The sequence below is a fragment of the Podarcis gaigeae genome (assembly GCF_964106915.1).
Source record: "Podarcis gaigeae genome assembly, chromosome: 3".
NCBI lineage: Eukaryota > Metazoa > Chordata > Lepidosauria > Squamata > Lacertidae > Podarcis > Podarcis gaigeae.
The window spans coordinates 122,390,438-122,404,853 of NC_139680.1; the positions used below are offsets into that span (position 1 = coordinate 122,390,438).

The following is a 14,416-nucleotide window of genomic DNA, read 5'->3' on the forward strand; positions in this document are numbered from 1 at the left end:
TCTACAGAGCTGGCTTGTCCAACCGATGAGGGAGGAAAGGGTGTCTCTCTGTTCAGAGGGAGCCAGAAAAGCCCCTTCATGCAGCCCAGCCCAGAGTTTGGGCTCCACGTCGACCCCCCACTTTGAGATGCATCCATGGCAACAACCCCTTTCGGGAAGGTCTTCCAGTGGTCCTGTTCTGTCCATGCACTCAGGCACACACACAGCGGAGGCAGGGAGCAGGGCACACACAGGTTTATTGACCTCAGCCCATTGGCATTACTGCTCCACATTCTTGACCCGCAGCACAACCGGGACGGAGGTGCAAGGGATCATCCCCAAGTCCGTAATGACCAGGTCCACCAGCTCCAGGGGGGTCACGTCGTAGACCAGGTTGAGGAGGCGCAGAGACTTGCTCTCCTGCCAGCCGGCCAGCGGGGTCCTCCCTGGCTTCCCACCAATCAGGTCATCGGGGTCATCTGCAAGTGGCACAGCGGGGTCAGTGAGATGATGCCATTCCCCACCCCCAGGCAAGAGGAGGGTTAGGGTTCTCCCTCCCTCCCAAGGTCATGCTCTGGGGCAGCCCCAATAACGGGGCTTGAGTGCAAGGGCCTGGGCTCCATGGCAGAGCATCTGCTTGGCATGTAGAAGGAGCTCAGCAGCATCTCCTTGCCCATCTTCGAGGACAAGGCGGCTTCCTGAGTTCAGAGGCAGGAGATCGGGCAACAGTCCTGGGCAGCCTCAAGAAAGCAGCCCCGCTCCAGGCTAGAGGGGCTTCCCGGGGCCCTACAGGCTTCCCCCATGCCGCTTGCTGCCATGGCAGACAGTTGCCCCTGCTAGCTGAGGGAGGGAGTGCCCTGTACGTACCCCAGGACCCTCTCAACTTACAGAGGGCTGCGGGAAGGGACATGGGTGTTCTCATGGCATTATGATTGAGACTGAGGTTGAATCCTGACAAGACAGAAGTACTGTTTCTGACAAGACACAAGTACAGGTGCGCAGCCTGGGAGTCATTTTGGACTCACAGCTGTCCATGGAGGTGCAGGTCAATTCTGTGTCCAGGGCAGCTGTCTCCCAGCTCCATCTGGGATGCAGGATGAGACCCTCCCTGCTCGACGACTGTCTCGCCAGAGTGGTGCATGCTCTGGTTATCTCCCACTTGGACTACTGCCATGTGCTCTACGTGGGGCTACCTTTGAAGGTGACCCGGAAACTACAACTAATCCAGAACGCGGCAGCTAGACTGGTGACTGGGAGCAGCCGCCGAGACCACATAATCTTGAAAGACCTACATTGGCTCCCAGTACGTTTCCGAGCACAATTCAAAGTGTTGGTGCTGAACTTTAAAGCCCTAAACAGACTCAGTCCAGTATACCTGAAGAAGCATCTCCACCACCATCGTTCTGCCCGGGCACTGAGGTCCAGCACCGAGGGCCTTCTGGCGGTTCCCTCACTGCGAGAAGCCAAGTTACAGGGAACCAGGCAGAGGGCCTTCTCAGTAGTGGCACCCGCCCTGTGGAATGCCTCCCATCAGATGTCAAAGCAATAAACAACTATCTGACGTTCAGAAGACATCTGAAGGCAGCCCTGTTTAGGGAAGCTTTTAATGTTTAATAGGTTATTGTATTTTAGTGTTTTGTTGGAAGCCGCCCAGAGTGGTTGGGGAAACCCGGACAGATGGGCGGGGTTTTATTTATTTATTTACTTATCATCATTAGCATCATCATCATCATCAAAAAGTGCCAGCTGGGCATCTCCCTGCTGCTCCCTCTCTTGTTAGCGACCTCCCCGACTCCCCACCCCCCCCAAGGGACCTGCAGCGTACCGAGCTCGTTGGAGACGAAGGAGTCGGTCTGGACTCTCTCGCAGAACTTGTAGGTCTCACAGCAGACCAGGACCGGCACGTTGTGGGCCTTCGAAAGCAGCGCGATCTGCGAGGTGCCCATGCGTGACATCACGGAGCCGTTGGCCAACAGCGCATGCGCGCCCAGAAGCACTTTGGACACCTGCCAGGGGAGGAAGCGGAGCTGGGGATCTCGGCACTCTTTCACACCCTGCGAGGGTGCCAGGGGGAAGCCCCCACCCAGACTCGGCCAGAGCAGAGGCACAAAGCCTTTGCGGAGTCCATCTGCCAGCAGAAAGAGCCTCCCTGCTCCCCTGCCACCTCCTCACCTCGGGCAAGACGTAGGAGACGGCGTTGATGAGGACGTAGCTGCAGCAGATGCCCTGCTTGACCAGTCGGCGCAGCGTCTCCTGCCCCTCCAGCCGCGGGCGGCTGTCCACCACCACCACGCGGAAGGCACGGCCTGCAGAGCGACACTGGGTGTGCGCGTCGCAGAGGATGCGCGTCACCAGGGAGGAGCTGCCAGGCAAACAGGGGCAAGGGGTGAGGAGGGGCCTTCCTGCTCCTGCCGCCTCCCCCCCCCCCCCCGCGCTGCTCTCACAACCCATCTCACGGCAGGGCTGTCTCAGCGTCTCGCGGGCTCTCGGTTGCCCCCAAACGCACGGTGCAGCCTGCCGCAGCAGAAGAGCCCACCACAGCACTCTGACGGGAGGACTCTTCCCTGGACTCAACTCTCGGGCCCCAGGGCCTAATGCCCCTGAGAGCCTGGCGCCTGGGTGTCCCGCACCCCTAGCACCGATGGGTAAGACGGCCCTGCTCGTGGGGCACAGGTCAGCCCAGCCAGGGGCAGGAGCTGCAGGCCGGGCTCCAACAGGCCTCCCGGGAGCCAGCCCCCTCCAACACCTCGGCTCCCCGGCCGACAAGACCCTTGCCGCCTACAGCAGGGTGCCCACCCCGGACCCTCGACTCCGTACCATCCATAGATGAGGATGACGTCCCCGTCGTTGATCTTCTCTAAGGCAGACTTGGAAATGGCTTCGGCCGCCAAGACGATCTTCTCCCGCTCGTACCTGTCAATGGCCTTTTGGAGGTCCCGCTTGGCCTGTCGTGGGAGGGGGGCCTGATCACACCACGCTCTCTCGCCCATCTCCGAGAGGGGAGGCGCCCCCGCCTGCCCCCCTGGAGGACACCAAGAAGCCCTCTGCTTCCCAAGCTGGCACAGTGACAGGGCTACCACCCCAAGGATGAACCCAGAGAGGTCTGGCAGCTTGTGGTGGGCTCCGCTGCCACTCAAACCCGCCAGGGAGCGTGGCAGAGAGACGGTGCCCATCTTGTGCCTGCCATGGACCCCATGGCAAGCCAGGCCCCTCCCCCCCCCGGTGCTGCTGGACTCACCTCCTCCTCGCGCATGGAGGCGGGCAGCGCAGAGATCTCCTTCTTGAGGAATTTGATGGCATTGCCCATGCTGGCGGAAAGGGGCCGGCACTGATTCAGGAAGCTGCAGGAGGAAAGGAGCGCTCAGCCCAGCCTCATGGCCCCCCAGGGCTGCCTGCCCTCCTGCCTCTCTTTCCCCAAGGGGGGCCAGCCCCTCCCCATCACCTGATGTAGGGCTTCAGCTTGTTCACCAGGTCCCGCGAGAGCTCCTCGTTGGCTGGGGTGGTATAGTCCCCAATCACCTGCCGGGACAACAAGAGGGGCAGTGACCGTGAGATAGAGAGGTTACCCAGTGCCCTGATTCTGCCAGGGGCCAGCCAGACGCCTCTCCTGGGACACCACTGACCTCTGCAGGGGCACAGGAGACAGAGGCCACCCATAGACCTCTCCTAATCCCACCCAGCCCTTCCAAAGCCCCCAAGGCTAGTTGCCAATGCTGCTTCCATAGGTTAATTCTGCCTTGTCTGGACGACTCTGAACTTGAGCACCAATATTAGGAAAACTGGAGGGGCAGGGAGATACAAATTTAATAATAATATTTTTGTTGTTGTTGGAGGGAGTGGTGGATTATTGGTTTGTTTTTTGTATTTTTATATTGTATTTTTTTGCTGTGAACTGCCTTGAAGAGGCAGTATACAAATTTAATATACATATATTAATAATAACAATAACGAGAAGGAAAACTCAGATCCTAAACCTCTACTTGTGGGACATATTTGGGGGAAGAAAAGGCTCAGGAGTAAAAAGGTAAAGGACCCCTGGACGGTGAAGTCCAGTCAAAGGTGACTATGGGGTTATGTCGCTCATCTCGCTTTCCAGCCAAGGGAGTCGGTGTTTGTCCACAGACAGCTTTCTGGATCATGTGGCCAGCAGAACCAAACCGCTTCTGGCGCAACAGGACACTGTGATGGAAACCAGATTGCACATAAACACCATTTACCTTCCCGCCACAGTGGTACCTATTTATCTACTTGCACTGGTGTGCTATCAAACTGCTAGGTTGGCAGGAGCTGGGACAGAGCAATGGGAGCTCACTATTCCACAGGGATTCAAACTGCCAACCTTCCGACTGGCAAGCCCAAGAGGCTCCGTGGTTTAGACCACAGCGCCAGCCGCATCCTGCTCAGGAGAAAACCCAAGCGGAGTCACCAAGATGGTTGGATGGCGCTCGGTACACCTCATTCCCGCAACTCCTGCAGCCAAGCTGGTGCCAAATGTCTTGCTCTGCTTTCCTTTGGACCCCATCAGCGAGATCAAGGGGGGGTCTTGTTCTATGCGCAGCCCTGGACCTCCAGACACGCTGCCCAGGTTTGCATCCCGGGGAGGTCACTTTACTGCCTCCAATGCAGCAGTTGGACTTCACCCCCGGAGGCACACTCCATTGTCTCTGGAGACAGACGGAGGCCAACAGCAGGAATAAAATTCCCGCACTGCCATACTGCAGATGGGGTCCCCCTGGAGCCTGGCTTTGCTTTCCCCCACCCAGACAGGAGCCACGGCGCCAACTTAGGCTGTTTTCTGGAAAGGCCGGCTCCTCTCTTGAGACTGCTGGCACACCCTCTGCTTGGGGCTGCCCTTGAAGAGCCTCCGAAAATGTCAGTGACGCCAGGATGCTGCCACTGCCTGGGCTGCTCACCCGGGAGATGCGAGTGCGATGCCAGCCCTGACTGGCAGTCAGGCAGGGTGTGGGTGTGAAGTCAGGCTGCTCTGCTGCATTGTGCCTCCCTTGGCGCTTCCTTGCAGCAAACCACCTTTGCGCAACCCCACCCAGAACCTTCCACACACCTGTTTGAAGACCCTCAAGAGGGCGATGCAGCGGGCGTTGGAGCCATTGATGGTGCCCTGAGAGTACTGGAGGCCGAGGCGCACCACCGCCGGGTGGATGGCGGAGGCTGGGATGCTGCAGGGAGCACAGGAACACACAAACGCATCGTGAGTCATTTCACACAGGCGCCACACCTTTCTAGGACATGACAAAACAGGTTTGCTTTCCACTCTTGCCCTCCCTTAAGAGGACTTTGACGACCCAACTCCATGCCCCTTGCGACTCTGCACTCGGCACCACACCTTCCTTTCTCTCCACACTTTGGCTTGTGAGGGCTTCCTGTCTGAAGGCAGCCCTATTTAGGAAAGTTTTATTCTTCAAGTTTTATTCTCTTTTTAAGGTTTTGTTGAAAGCCGCCCAGAGTGGCTGGGGAGACCCAGCCAGATGGGCAGGGTAGAAATATTTATTATTATTATTATTATTATTATTATTATTATTAAAGCACCCACTAAAGAACAGGCCTTTTCCGTGGTGGGATGCTCTCCCCAGCGAGGCTCATCGGGCACCATCATTGCATCCTGCGAACCATCCTGAAATCTTAGGATGAAGGGTAGTATATCGTATATAAATCTTAAGAACAACAACAACAACATCTTTAGGCATGAGGTGGAAACATATCTCTTTACCCAGGCCTCTGGCCATTAAATAACTTATGTTTGTTAAAGGCCCCCCCCCCACTGTTGTTGTTATTGTTTTTTTGTTTCGCTGTGCATTCTGTTATTATTATTATGCTGCATATAAATAATGTTCTAAATGTTGCACACCACTCAGGGATCTTTGGATAGTGCTATATAAACTGAAATAACAGCAGCAGGAGCAGCAATAATAAAGGAACTGGAGTAAAACACATGTGGTTTGTGTGCTCACGGCCAAACTGGTACTTTTCCCGCTTCACAGATTCATTTCTAAAAAGCCATACAAAACCTCAACACATTTTTTGAAGGGGAAAGGTTGCGGGTTGTGAAGCAGCGATGCTATTGCTGTCCCCCCCCCCTTTTTCAGATACCACAAAAAAGAAAAGTAGAGGTGATAAAATGAAATGCCTTTTTGGTAGTTCTCTCATTGCAAAAAGTGAATTTAGAGGGAACCAGGAGTTGTGCCTGCCCAGTGGAATGCCCTCCTGGGCAGATGCCATGAATTAAACAACTATATAACTTTTTGTAGGCTTCTGAAGGCAGTCCTCTGATGGGAAGCTTTTAATGTTTGGTGGTGGTTGATTTTCTCCCCTTTATTTTTTCGTTGGAAGCCACCCAGAGTTACTGGTGCAACCCAGTCAGATGGCTGGGGTACAAATAATAAATTATTATTATTAGTACCCTCATTATTCCTGTGTTTCCATGGGGAGACTGGCTGGGTGCCCCATTGCTGAGGATGGCATCTGAGGGCAGGCAGCCTGATGGGGCAGGACGGGGCAGATGCATCTGAGACACTGGGCATTTATATGGGAACTTAATTACATCTTCTACTTCTAATTATATACCCTGGGAAATAAATAATATTAAGAAGCGCCTATGCAGTAGGAACGCCCCTCTGCTGTGCGCCCCACCAGGTCCCCCCTGGGAGAGGCTCCTTCTTGCCCAAGCCCCTGGGCTCAGCCCCACGGCGGCTGTAAGGGGCGAGGCTGAGCTGGATGGAGCAGCCCCCAACTTCCTCCTCCCTTCTCCCATCATCCGTCTAAAAACAGCCCCATCACAAACTCTGCAAAAGCCAGCGAGAAGCAGCATAAAATGAATGGGGCAGCCCCACAGCCCGGATGGGGGAAACGGAGCCCTCCAAGGAAGCATCGGCATGGAGCTCCCGGGGTCGGAACGTGACGGACGGGCACCAGGAGGGCACCAGGGTGGATTTGATTTAAATCAAAACAATTTAAATCACTAGTCAGTAAGACTTAAATCACTTTTTTACAGAAAGATTCATTCCTGCTGGTATCATCTTAATATTTACAACTAGAGGAAGGTTTCATTTTTGGAATAATAAATTTTCAGTGTAGTTATACTATTAGAAACACATAGACAGATAATTATGAAATTATTGTGAGGTTTAATAACTGTTTATATTTGGAAAACTTTTCTGCTGTACTTTATTGGAAAGCGAAAAATAATCATTTCCTTAATAACAATTTAAACAATTTATTTACTAAAATAAGAACATTATAGCATATGTATCTATGTTTGTTAACTGATGGGTTAAACATTTTTTTTATTTAAAAAAACCTTAGACTGAGTTTTCGCACACATGAAAAGCTTAAAACAAATCCTTACTTCCTGATAAATAGCCTTTGGACTATAATGTAACTTAAATCGAATACTATCTTTAGTAAGATTTTTTTCCTCCAAAAACATTTTTTTTAAAAAATTCAATTTAAATTAAAAAATCTGCTTTTTTAAAATAAATAACCATTGATTTTTATCCACCCTGGAGGGCACCCACCTCATCTGCTGCGTCAGCAGCTTCTTGCGGCTGTACTGGTGGAGGTGGGAGAAGAGGCTGACTTTGGCCCCGTAATCCGGCCTCAGAGGCACCTGCAGCAAGGAAGAGGAAGAAGTATAAAAGGGGGGCTGAGGCAGGAGTCAAGACCCTCTGCACCCCTGGAAGCGGCAGCAGTGCCCCACCGCCCTTTGCCCTTTCTGCAATTGTTGCTGTCTCCCTTTCCTGTGCCCCATCGGTGGAACCAGCTGCCAAAGGGAAGGGGGAGATGGATTGCCCCCCCCCCGTCCCAGATCTCCCTTCCTGAGCCACAACAGCCTCCTCCACCTCCGCCAGCCTTCCAGGGCCCCCCACATCTCAACATTTTTATTACGGTTACTTTAACTATTACATTTTCATAAAATGGATGCACTAACTACCAAGAGCATTGCTGACTAACCAGCCAGGTGTGCTTTTAAGTGTGCTTGCAGGAGGGGTGGGGGGGGAGTGGAGCAGAGGTTGTTTTTATTATGTCTCTTGTGTTTTTATCTTGTATTTTTATGGGGCAAACTGCCCTGAGATCTAGGATGAAGAGCTATGTACGAATTTAATAAATATCAAGAAATAATAAATAATAGCTTCTTGATTTTCTTGTGTTACCTTTTTGGAAACTATTTTAAAGATTTTCTTACACAACAGCACTTTAAAACGTACAACAAGGTGAAACGCTAAAAGGTTAAAACTTAAGTCACTTCCTAAGCATCTAGACAGGCACCCCCAAACTCGGGCTTCTAGAAGTTTTGGAACTACAACTCCCATCATCCCGAACTAGCAGGACCAGTGGTCAGGGATGATGGGAATTGTAGTCCCAAAACATCTGGAGGGCCAAGTTTGGGGATGCCTGGTCTAGACAAACTGCAATAGAATGTTTGTAGCAGGCACCAAATTGTAGCGCTAAAAGACTACAGAGAGGGCGCCTGCTTGAGATCAAGAGGCGGGGAGTTCCAGAGGGCAGGTGCTGCCAGATTAACCCGTGAAGTTCTTACAAATGCGCAAAACTTGTGGGGTGATAAGGGGGCATAAAAGAGGTGGAAGGAAAGGGGGGGGGAGGCAGCCGCGGTGCCCCCTCCGCTGCGCATCTTCTTCCCGGGAGGAGGCCCCCTTCCCCCCTACCTGCTGTCGCTCCAGCTTCTTGGCCAGCTTCTTCTGCGCCGCCGCATCATCCACCTGCACGTGTTCCGGGAGCCGCTTCACCCCTGCGGAGAAGGCCGAGGCGGGGGAGGCGGTGAGGCCGGACAGCGGCCGCTTTCCCCGGGCGCCCTCCCCGTCAGGGCGCCGCCTTACCTGGCTGGGTCTCGCCGGGCGGCGGGCGCGCCTTGGGCACCGGCGGGGCGGCGGCGGGGGGCCCCGCTTCGCCCTTGCGCGCCTGCTTGAGCGCCCGCTCCGCCTCCTGCTTGGCCCGCCGCTCCGCGCGCAGCTCCGCCTTGCTCTTGCCCGGCGCGATGCCCGCCGACGGCGCGGGAGGCTCCGCTCCTGCGGGAGAGAGGAGGGGGAGGCGGCGGAGGGTCAGCGGAGAGCAGCCGGGGAAGAGCCAGCCCGCCGCCCGGTACCCGCCCTCCGCTGCCCCGACCTGGCGCTAGAGGCGGCGGCGCGGGCTCCGCGACGGGGAGGGGGCCTCGGGGACCTTCCGCCTCCTCCTGCTGCTGCTGCCCGGCCTCGTCCTTCCCGGCGTCGCGGCGCTGCTGCTTCTTCTTCTTCTGCAGCTTCTTCTCCCGCCGCTGCTGCAGCTTCTCCTCGGCGCTCGGAAGCCCCGACGGCGCCTGCAGGGGACGCGAGAGCAGAGCCCCGCCGGGGCGTCAAAGACTGGCAGCCGGCCCCGACGGCGCCCTCCCCCCGCATCCCGGCGGCGCCCCTACCTGCCCGGGCCGCTCGCCGGCCTCGCCGCCGCTGCTGCGCTCCGCCATCGCCGGCTCCTCTCTCCGACGGCACCGGATGCTGCAGCGCCCCCTTCGAGCCGGACGAGAAGCGGAGGGGGAGGAGCCAGGCCCGAAGCCCCGCCCCCTCGGTGCCGCTCGCCTCTCCCAGGGCGGCGGGGCTGAGATGCCCCCCTTGCCGCGGCTGCTTAGGCAGCCTCAGGGAGCGGGGAGGCCGTCGCGGGCGGAGCCTCCTCCCCCGGCCGAGACGGAGCGGACGGGCTCCCGAGCCCTGCGCACCCCGGGGCCGCTCGCGGTAGGGGCGGCTCCCTCCTCCCCTCCCCCGGAGGGCTAGGAGACCCCCGACGAACCCTTCGTCCTCCCGGGTCCCGGCGGCCCCGTCCAGCTGCCCCTCGCCCCCGGGGCTTGGAGGGGCGACGCTGGGCTTGCTGGCGCCCCTCGTGGCCGCCGCCCGGTCTGCGGCGAGCCCGAGGGGGAGGAGCCGCCCCGCCAGGCCGCCCCTCCCCGTCCCGCGCTCCGCCCCGACGGGGCCCGCCTCTCCTTGCGCAAGATGGCGGCGGCAGCGGCGGCTGTCGGGGCGGCGGAGCTGGGCCCGCGCCCGGGCCGGAGGTAGCGGAGGGCGAGGCGAAGCGAGCGGCCATGCACTTCTCCATCCCCGAGACCGAGAGCCGCGCCGCGGACGGCGCCAACGCCGCCTACGTGGTGCGTGGCTGGACGGGGGGGGGGGGGAGGAGGAGGACGCCCCCCGGGAGGGAAACGCCGACGCCCCCCGGAGAGGAAGCCCAGCTCTGCCCGTCCCCCCCCCCCAGCCGCTCACGGGAGCCGCCGGCCTGCAGAGGGGCGCGGGTGGGTGGGGTGTCCGCCTGGGCCGCGACGGGACGGCCTCCGCTGCCGGGCTGGCCGGTTGCCCTCTTCTCTTTCCCGGGGAAGTAGCGGGACGAGGGCTCCGCGGGCTCCGGCTGCTGCCCCCCCCCAAACATCCAGGCCAGAGGGCCTTAGTGTGGGGCGCAGCGCTCGGGGCCTCCCGTCCTGCGCCACTTACCGGGGCAGAGTCACCCCAGTGCCGCCGCCCCCCGTCCATTTCCAAGCGAGAAGGGAGAGGGCCCATCGGCAGCCAGCCTGGGGGGTGTGCCAGCTGCGCCAAGCGGGCACCGAGTCCTTCCCTTCTGCTCCTGCTCCGGGCTTTCCTGCTCCGGCCCCCCAAAGGCGCCTTCTGGAGGAGAAGAAGGTGGGAGGAGCGGGGTCAGGCCCCCCCCCGCCGTGCTTGCTGCCCCTTCCGTTGCTCTGGCACCCCCCCCCCCCCGTGAGTGCCCTTGGGGTGCGACCCGCCTGGCCCCTGACCCGCCCCCCTTCTCTCCCCTGGCAGGCCTACAATATCCATGTCAACGGCGTCCTGCACTGCCAGGTGCGCTACAGCCAGCTGCTGGGCCTGCATGAACAGGTAGGGGGAGCATTGCGGGGGGTTGGGCTGGATGACCCTCGGGGGTCCCTTCCAATGGATTGCATGCTTGGCCGATGGGGGTTGGCGGAGTGCTTCCCCCCAGTGTTTGGGGCGGGGGGGGGGTCTGACCCCCTTGTTCTGGAGCCAGGCTGGGCGCAGAAACGCTCTCCCTCCTTGCAGCTCCGGAAGGAGTATGGGGCCAACGTGGTGCCCGCCTTCCCCCCCAAGAAGATCTTCACCCTCACCCCCGTGGAGGTGGAGCAGCGGCGGGAGCAGCTAGAGAAATACATGCAGGCAGGTGAGTCCCTGGGAAGGTGGGCTTGAGGGTCTGGGGGGGGCCTAGCAAGGAGCCCCCCCCCCCCGGACTGACTGCTGCCCTTCTTTCGTCCTTGTGCCCCCCCAGTGCGCCAGGACCCCTTGCTGGGAGGCAGCGAGATCTTCAACAGCTTCCTGCGCAAGGCTCAGCAGGTGAGGCAGGGCTGGTGAGTTGGGGGGGGCGGTGGGCGAAGGGCCAGGCACTGACCCTCTTTGTGCCCCCCCCCCAGGAGACGCAGCAGATCCCCACAGAGGAGGTGCAGCTGGAGGTGCTGCTGTCCAACGGACAGACCGTCAAGGTCAACCTCCTCACCTCGGACCAGACGGAGGACGTCCTGGAGGTGAGGCCTTTTTTTGGGGGGGGGGGGCAGAGGGTTTATTGACAAAACCAAGAAGACATTAATGATGGCACTTAGCAAGACGCACCAAAGTTGAAACATGAAAGCAGATTGTAATTAAATGCCTTGAATGTGTTTTCTGCCTTTCTTAAGATGGCAGGTCTTTTTCCCCAGGGGAGGGAGGGAGGGAAAGAGGGAGGAAGCAGCTGCTTTTGGTGACCCCCCCCCCAATTGCTCCCCATTGTCCGCAGGCCGTGGCCTCCAAGCTGGACCTGCCAGAGGACCTGATAGGCTACTTCCACCTCTTCCTGGTGCGAGAAGCCAAGGACGGGGCCTTTTCCTGTGAGTGGCCCCCCCTTGGCAGGATCGGGGAGGGAAAGGAGGGGGAATTTGGGGGGTGAGGGAAGGGGGGAGCTGGTCTGGGTGCTGCAGCTCTGTGTTGGCTTTCTTCCCAGTCATCCGGAAGCTGCAGGAGTTTGAGCTGCCCTACGTGTCCGTCACCAGCCTCCGCAACCCTGAGTACAAGATCCTTTTGCGCAAGAGGTGAGGGGGCGGCAGCTGCCACGGGGGGGGGGGGGACCCCAGGCGCCAGACCCCCAGCCAGCACAGGCCCTCTAACGGCACCTGCTCCCTTTTCCCCGCAGCTACTGGGACTCCGCCTACGACGATGACGTGATGGAGCAGCGGGTGGGGCTGAACCTGCTCTATGCCCAGGTGAGCACCGGGACCCTGGCTGGGCTACGGGGTTGGACTAGATGATCCTTGGTGTCCCCTCCAACTCTGTACAGCCCCAAGATTCCTCTCCTTTCCCCTTCCAGACGGTGGCCGACATTGAGAGGGGCTGGATCCTGGCAAACAAAGAGCAGCATCGCCAGCTGAAGTCCCTGCAGGAGAAAGTCTCCAAGAAGGAGGTTGGTAGGGACCCTGCGTGGGTTGGGCATTGCCAGCCCCCAGCTCCTCTCTTTGGGGGGGCTCCAACGCTGCCTATGATTCCTGGGATTTTGGGGGGGGGGTGGACTGGAGGACCCTTTAGTACCCCCTCCAATGCTGAGATTCCCACTCTCCTTTTCCTTGGCGCAGTTCATCCGCCTGGCGCAGACGCTCAAGTATTACGGCTATCTCAAGTTTGACCCCTGCGTGACGGACTTCCCCGAGAAGGGCTGCCATGTCATTGTGGGCGCCGGGAACAGCGAGCTGAACTTCCAGGTCAAGCTGCCCAGCGACCAGATCAAGGAGGGCAGCTTCAAAGTGACGCGCATGCGCTGCTGGAGGGTCACATCCTCAGTGAGTGATGCACGGAGCCCCTTTCAGTTGCAGAGTCCTGCACCCGTCTGGCCAGTTGGGCAGGTGGCTGCCTCTTGGCCCTCTTTCTCCCCAGGCAATTTGTGGGTGTGTCGTGTGTGCCCCCCCCCCCCGCAAGTGCGGAAAGGCTTCACACACCCACACCTCCTTTCCAGGTCCCCGTGCATAACGGGACGTCCGGCCCAGCAGGCAGCAAGTCGGAGGTGAAGCTGGAGTTGGCTTTTGAGTACCTGATGAGCAAGGACCGCCTGCAATGGGTCACCATCACCAGCCCCCAGGTAGGCCCAGCAGCGAGGTGGGAGGGTTTGGCCCTGGGGGGCAGCCGCCTCTGCCCGCGCTGAGACCCCCTTGCCCTGCCCCATACCCGCTTCAGCACTCGAGAACATGCCTGCCCAATAACGCACTCCAAACACTTCTTGAGAAATGCAAACCGGATTTTATTCTAGTGTGACTCACAGCCCCAAAATTATGGCGCAAGAGGCTGGACTTCCTGCCTGAGGTCAGCAAAACCGGGGCTCTTGTGGGGGGCGGGGGCAGCGTGGCACACGGGACTAATGTCACAAGGTCTCCCCCCCCCTTGCAGGCGATAATGCTGAGCATCTGCTTGCAGTCGATGGTGGATGAGCTGATGGTGAAAAAGTCCGGGGGCAGCATTCGCAAGGTGAGGCTTTGGGCCCCCAGCAGACCTTGGGGGCAGGGCGGGGGGCGGAAACAGAGCCACCCTGTTTTTGAGGTCCACAAGGCCAACCTACTTTTCTGTCTTTCCCCCCCACCAGATGTTTCGCCGGCGAGCCAATGGAGCCCTGCAGCGCTCCGACAGCCAGCAAGCCGTGAAGTCCCCCCCTCTCCTGGTAAGAAGCCCCTAACCCCACCAGACCCCTGCCCCAGCCTGCCCCGGGGGGGGGAGGGCTTGGTCTCCTCTGACATGTCTGCCTGTCCCAGCAGGATTCGCCCGACAGCAGCCGGGACTCCCTCACGAAGGTTGCGGTGAGTAGCGCCTCCCTTTGCTCCCCCTCCCGCGTCCCCCGACTTGTGGAAGGGGCTCCCAGGGGCAGCCTGTTCTCACTCCCCCCTTCCTCCCCCAGAGCAAGCTCAGCTCGGTCAGCCTGAGGGCAATCAGCCATTCCAGCTCCGCCACCGACATCGGGGCGAACGATTTCCATGGCAACTACGCCTTCGAGGGCATCGGCGACGAGGACCTGTGAGCGGCCTGCCCCCCCCCCGCCTCCATGTGGAATGTACGACCTCCCGGGTTGACCTGGATGTGCCTCGACCCCAGCCGGCTCCTCGCCCCCCACCTTGCCTCCCCCCGGGCCCCGGGACGGGCAGCGGGTGGGGTTGCCGGCTGGCGGCTTCAGCTCCATACGCGCCAAATTAGGGTAGAGTGGACATTTTGCACAGCGATCTGACGCAGCTCTGGCGCTGGCCAATAGACTTCTGTGTAACTGCTAGGCTTGTAATCTCGTTTAATCTCCCTGCTGTTTACAGATGAACACGAACAAATGTTTGTGGCGATGATTAAATAGATCATGATTGGGAAGTTCTGTCTGCGTCTCCTCCTGCCTTCTCCTGCTTTACGCAACACAAAGGAATACAGAG

At 58.7% G+C, this 14,416-nt stretch overlaps 2 protein-coding genes across 3 annotated transcripts; one reads left to right on the forward strand and one right to left on the reverse strand.

Moving 5' to 3' along the window:
- Window positions 1-218: 218 nt before the first annotated feature.
- EIF2B4 (eukaryotic translation initiation factor 2B subunit delta) lies at window positions 219-9,551 on the reverse strand. Its single transcript, XM_083733486.1, has 12 exons — window positions 9,404-9,551; window positions 9,118-9,307; window positions 8,832-9,020; window positions 8,661-8,743; window positions 7,512-7,603; window positions 5,042-5,156; window positions 3,422-3,498; window positions 3,218-3,320; window positions 2,797-2,924; window positions 2,152-2,341; window positions 1,805-1,985; window positions 219-458 (listed from the first exon to the last, which is right to left on the reverse strand). Exons 1-12 carry the CDS (start codon window positions 9,449-9,451, stop codon window positions 259-261), a joined length of 1,596 nt encoding a protein of 531 aa, XP_083589612.1. The 5' UTR covers window positions 9,452-9,551; the 3' UTR covers window positions 219-258.
- Window positions 9,552-9,843: 292 nt separating this feature from the next.
- Window positions 9,844-14,357, forward strand: SNX17 (sorting nexin 17). Of its 2 annotated transcripts, none has more exons than XM_083733600.1 (15): window positions 9,844-10,123; window positions 10,788-10,862; window positions 11,043-11,160; window positions 11,266-11,330; window positions 11,408-11,518; window positions 11,767-11,857; window positions 11,971-12,058; window positions 12,160-12,229; window positions 12,334-12,426; window positions 12,596-12,799; window positions 12,973-13,095; window positions 13,401-13,478; window positions 13,594-13,668; window positions 13,760-13,804; window positions 13,903-14,357. In XM_083733600.1, exons 1-15 carry the CDS (start codon window positions 10,061-10,063, stop codon window positions 14,020-14,022), a joined length of 1,419 nt encoding a protein of 472 aa, XP_083589726.1. In that variant the 5' UTR covers window positions 9,844-10,060; the 3' UTR covers window positions 14,023-14,357. The 2 variants fall into 2 exon arrangements, with proteins under 2 accessions (XP_083589726.1, XP_083589727.1); XM_083733601.1 differs by having other exon boundaries at window positions 9,890-10,123; window positions 13,763-13,804.
- The last annotated feature ends 59 nt before the right edge of the window (window positions 14,358-14,416 follow it).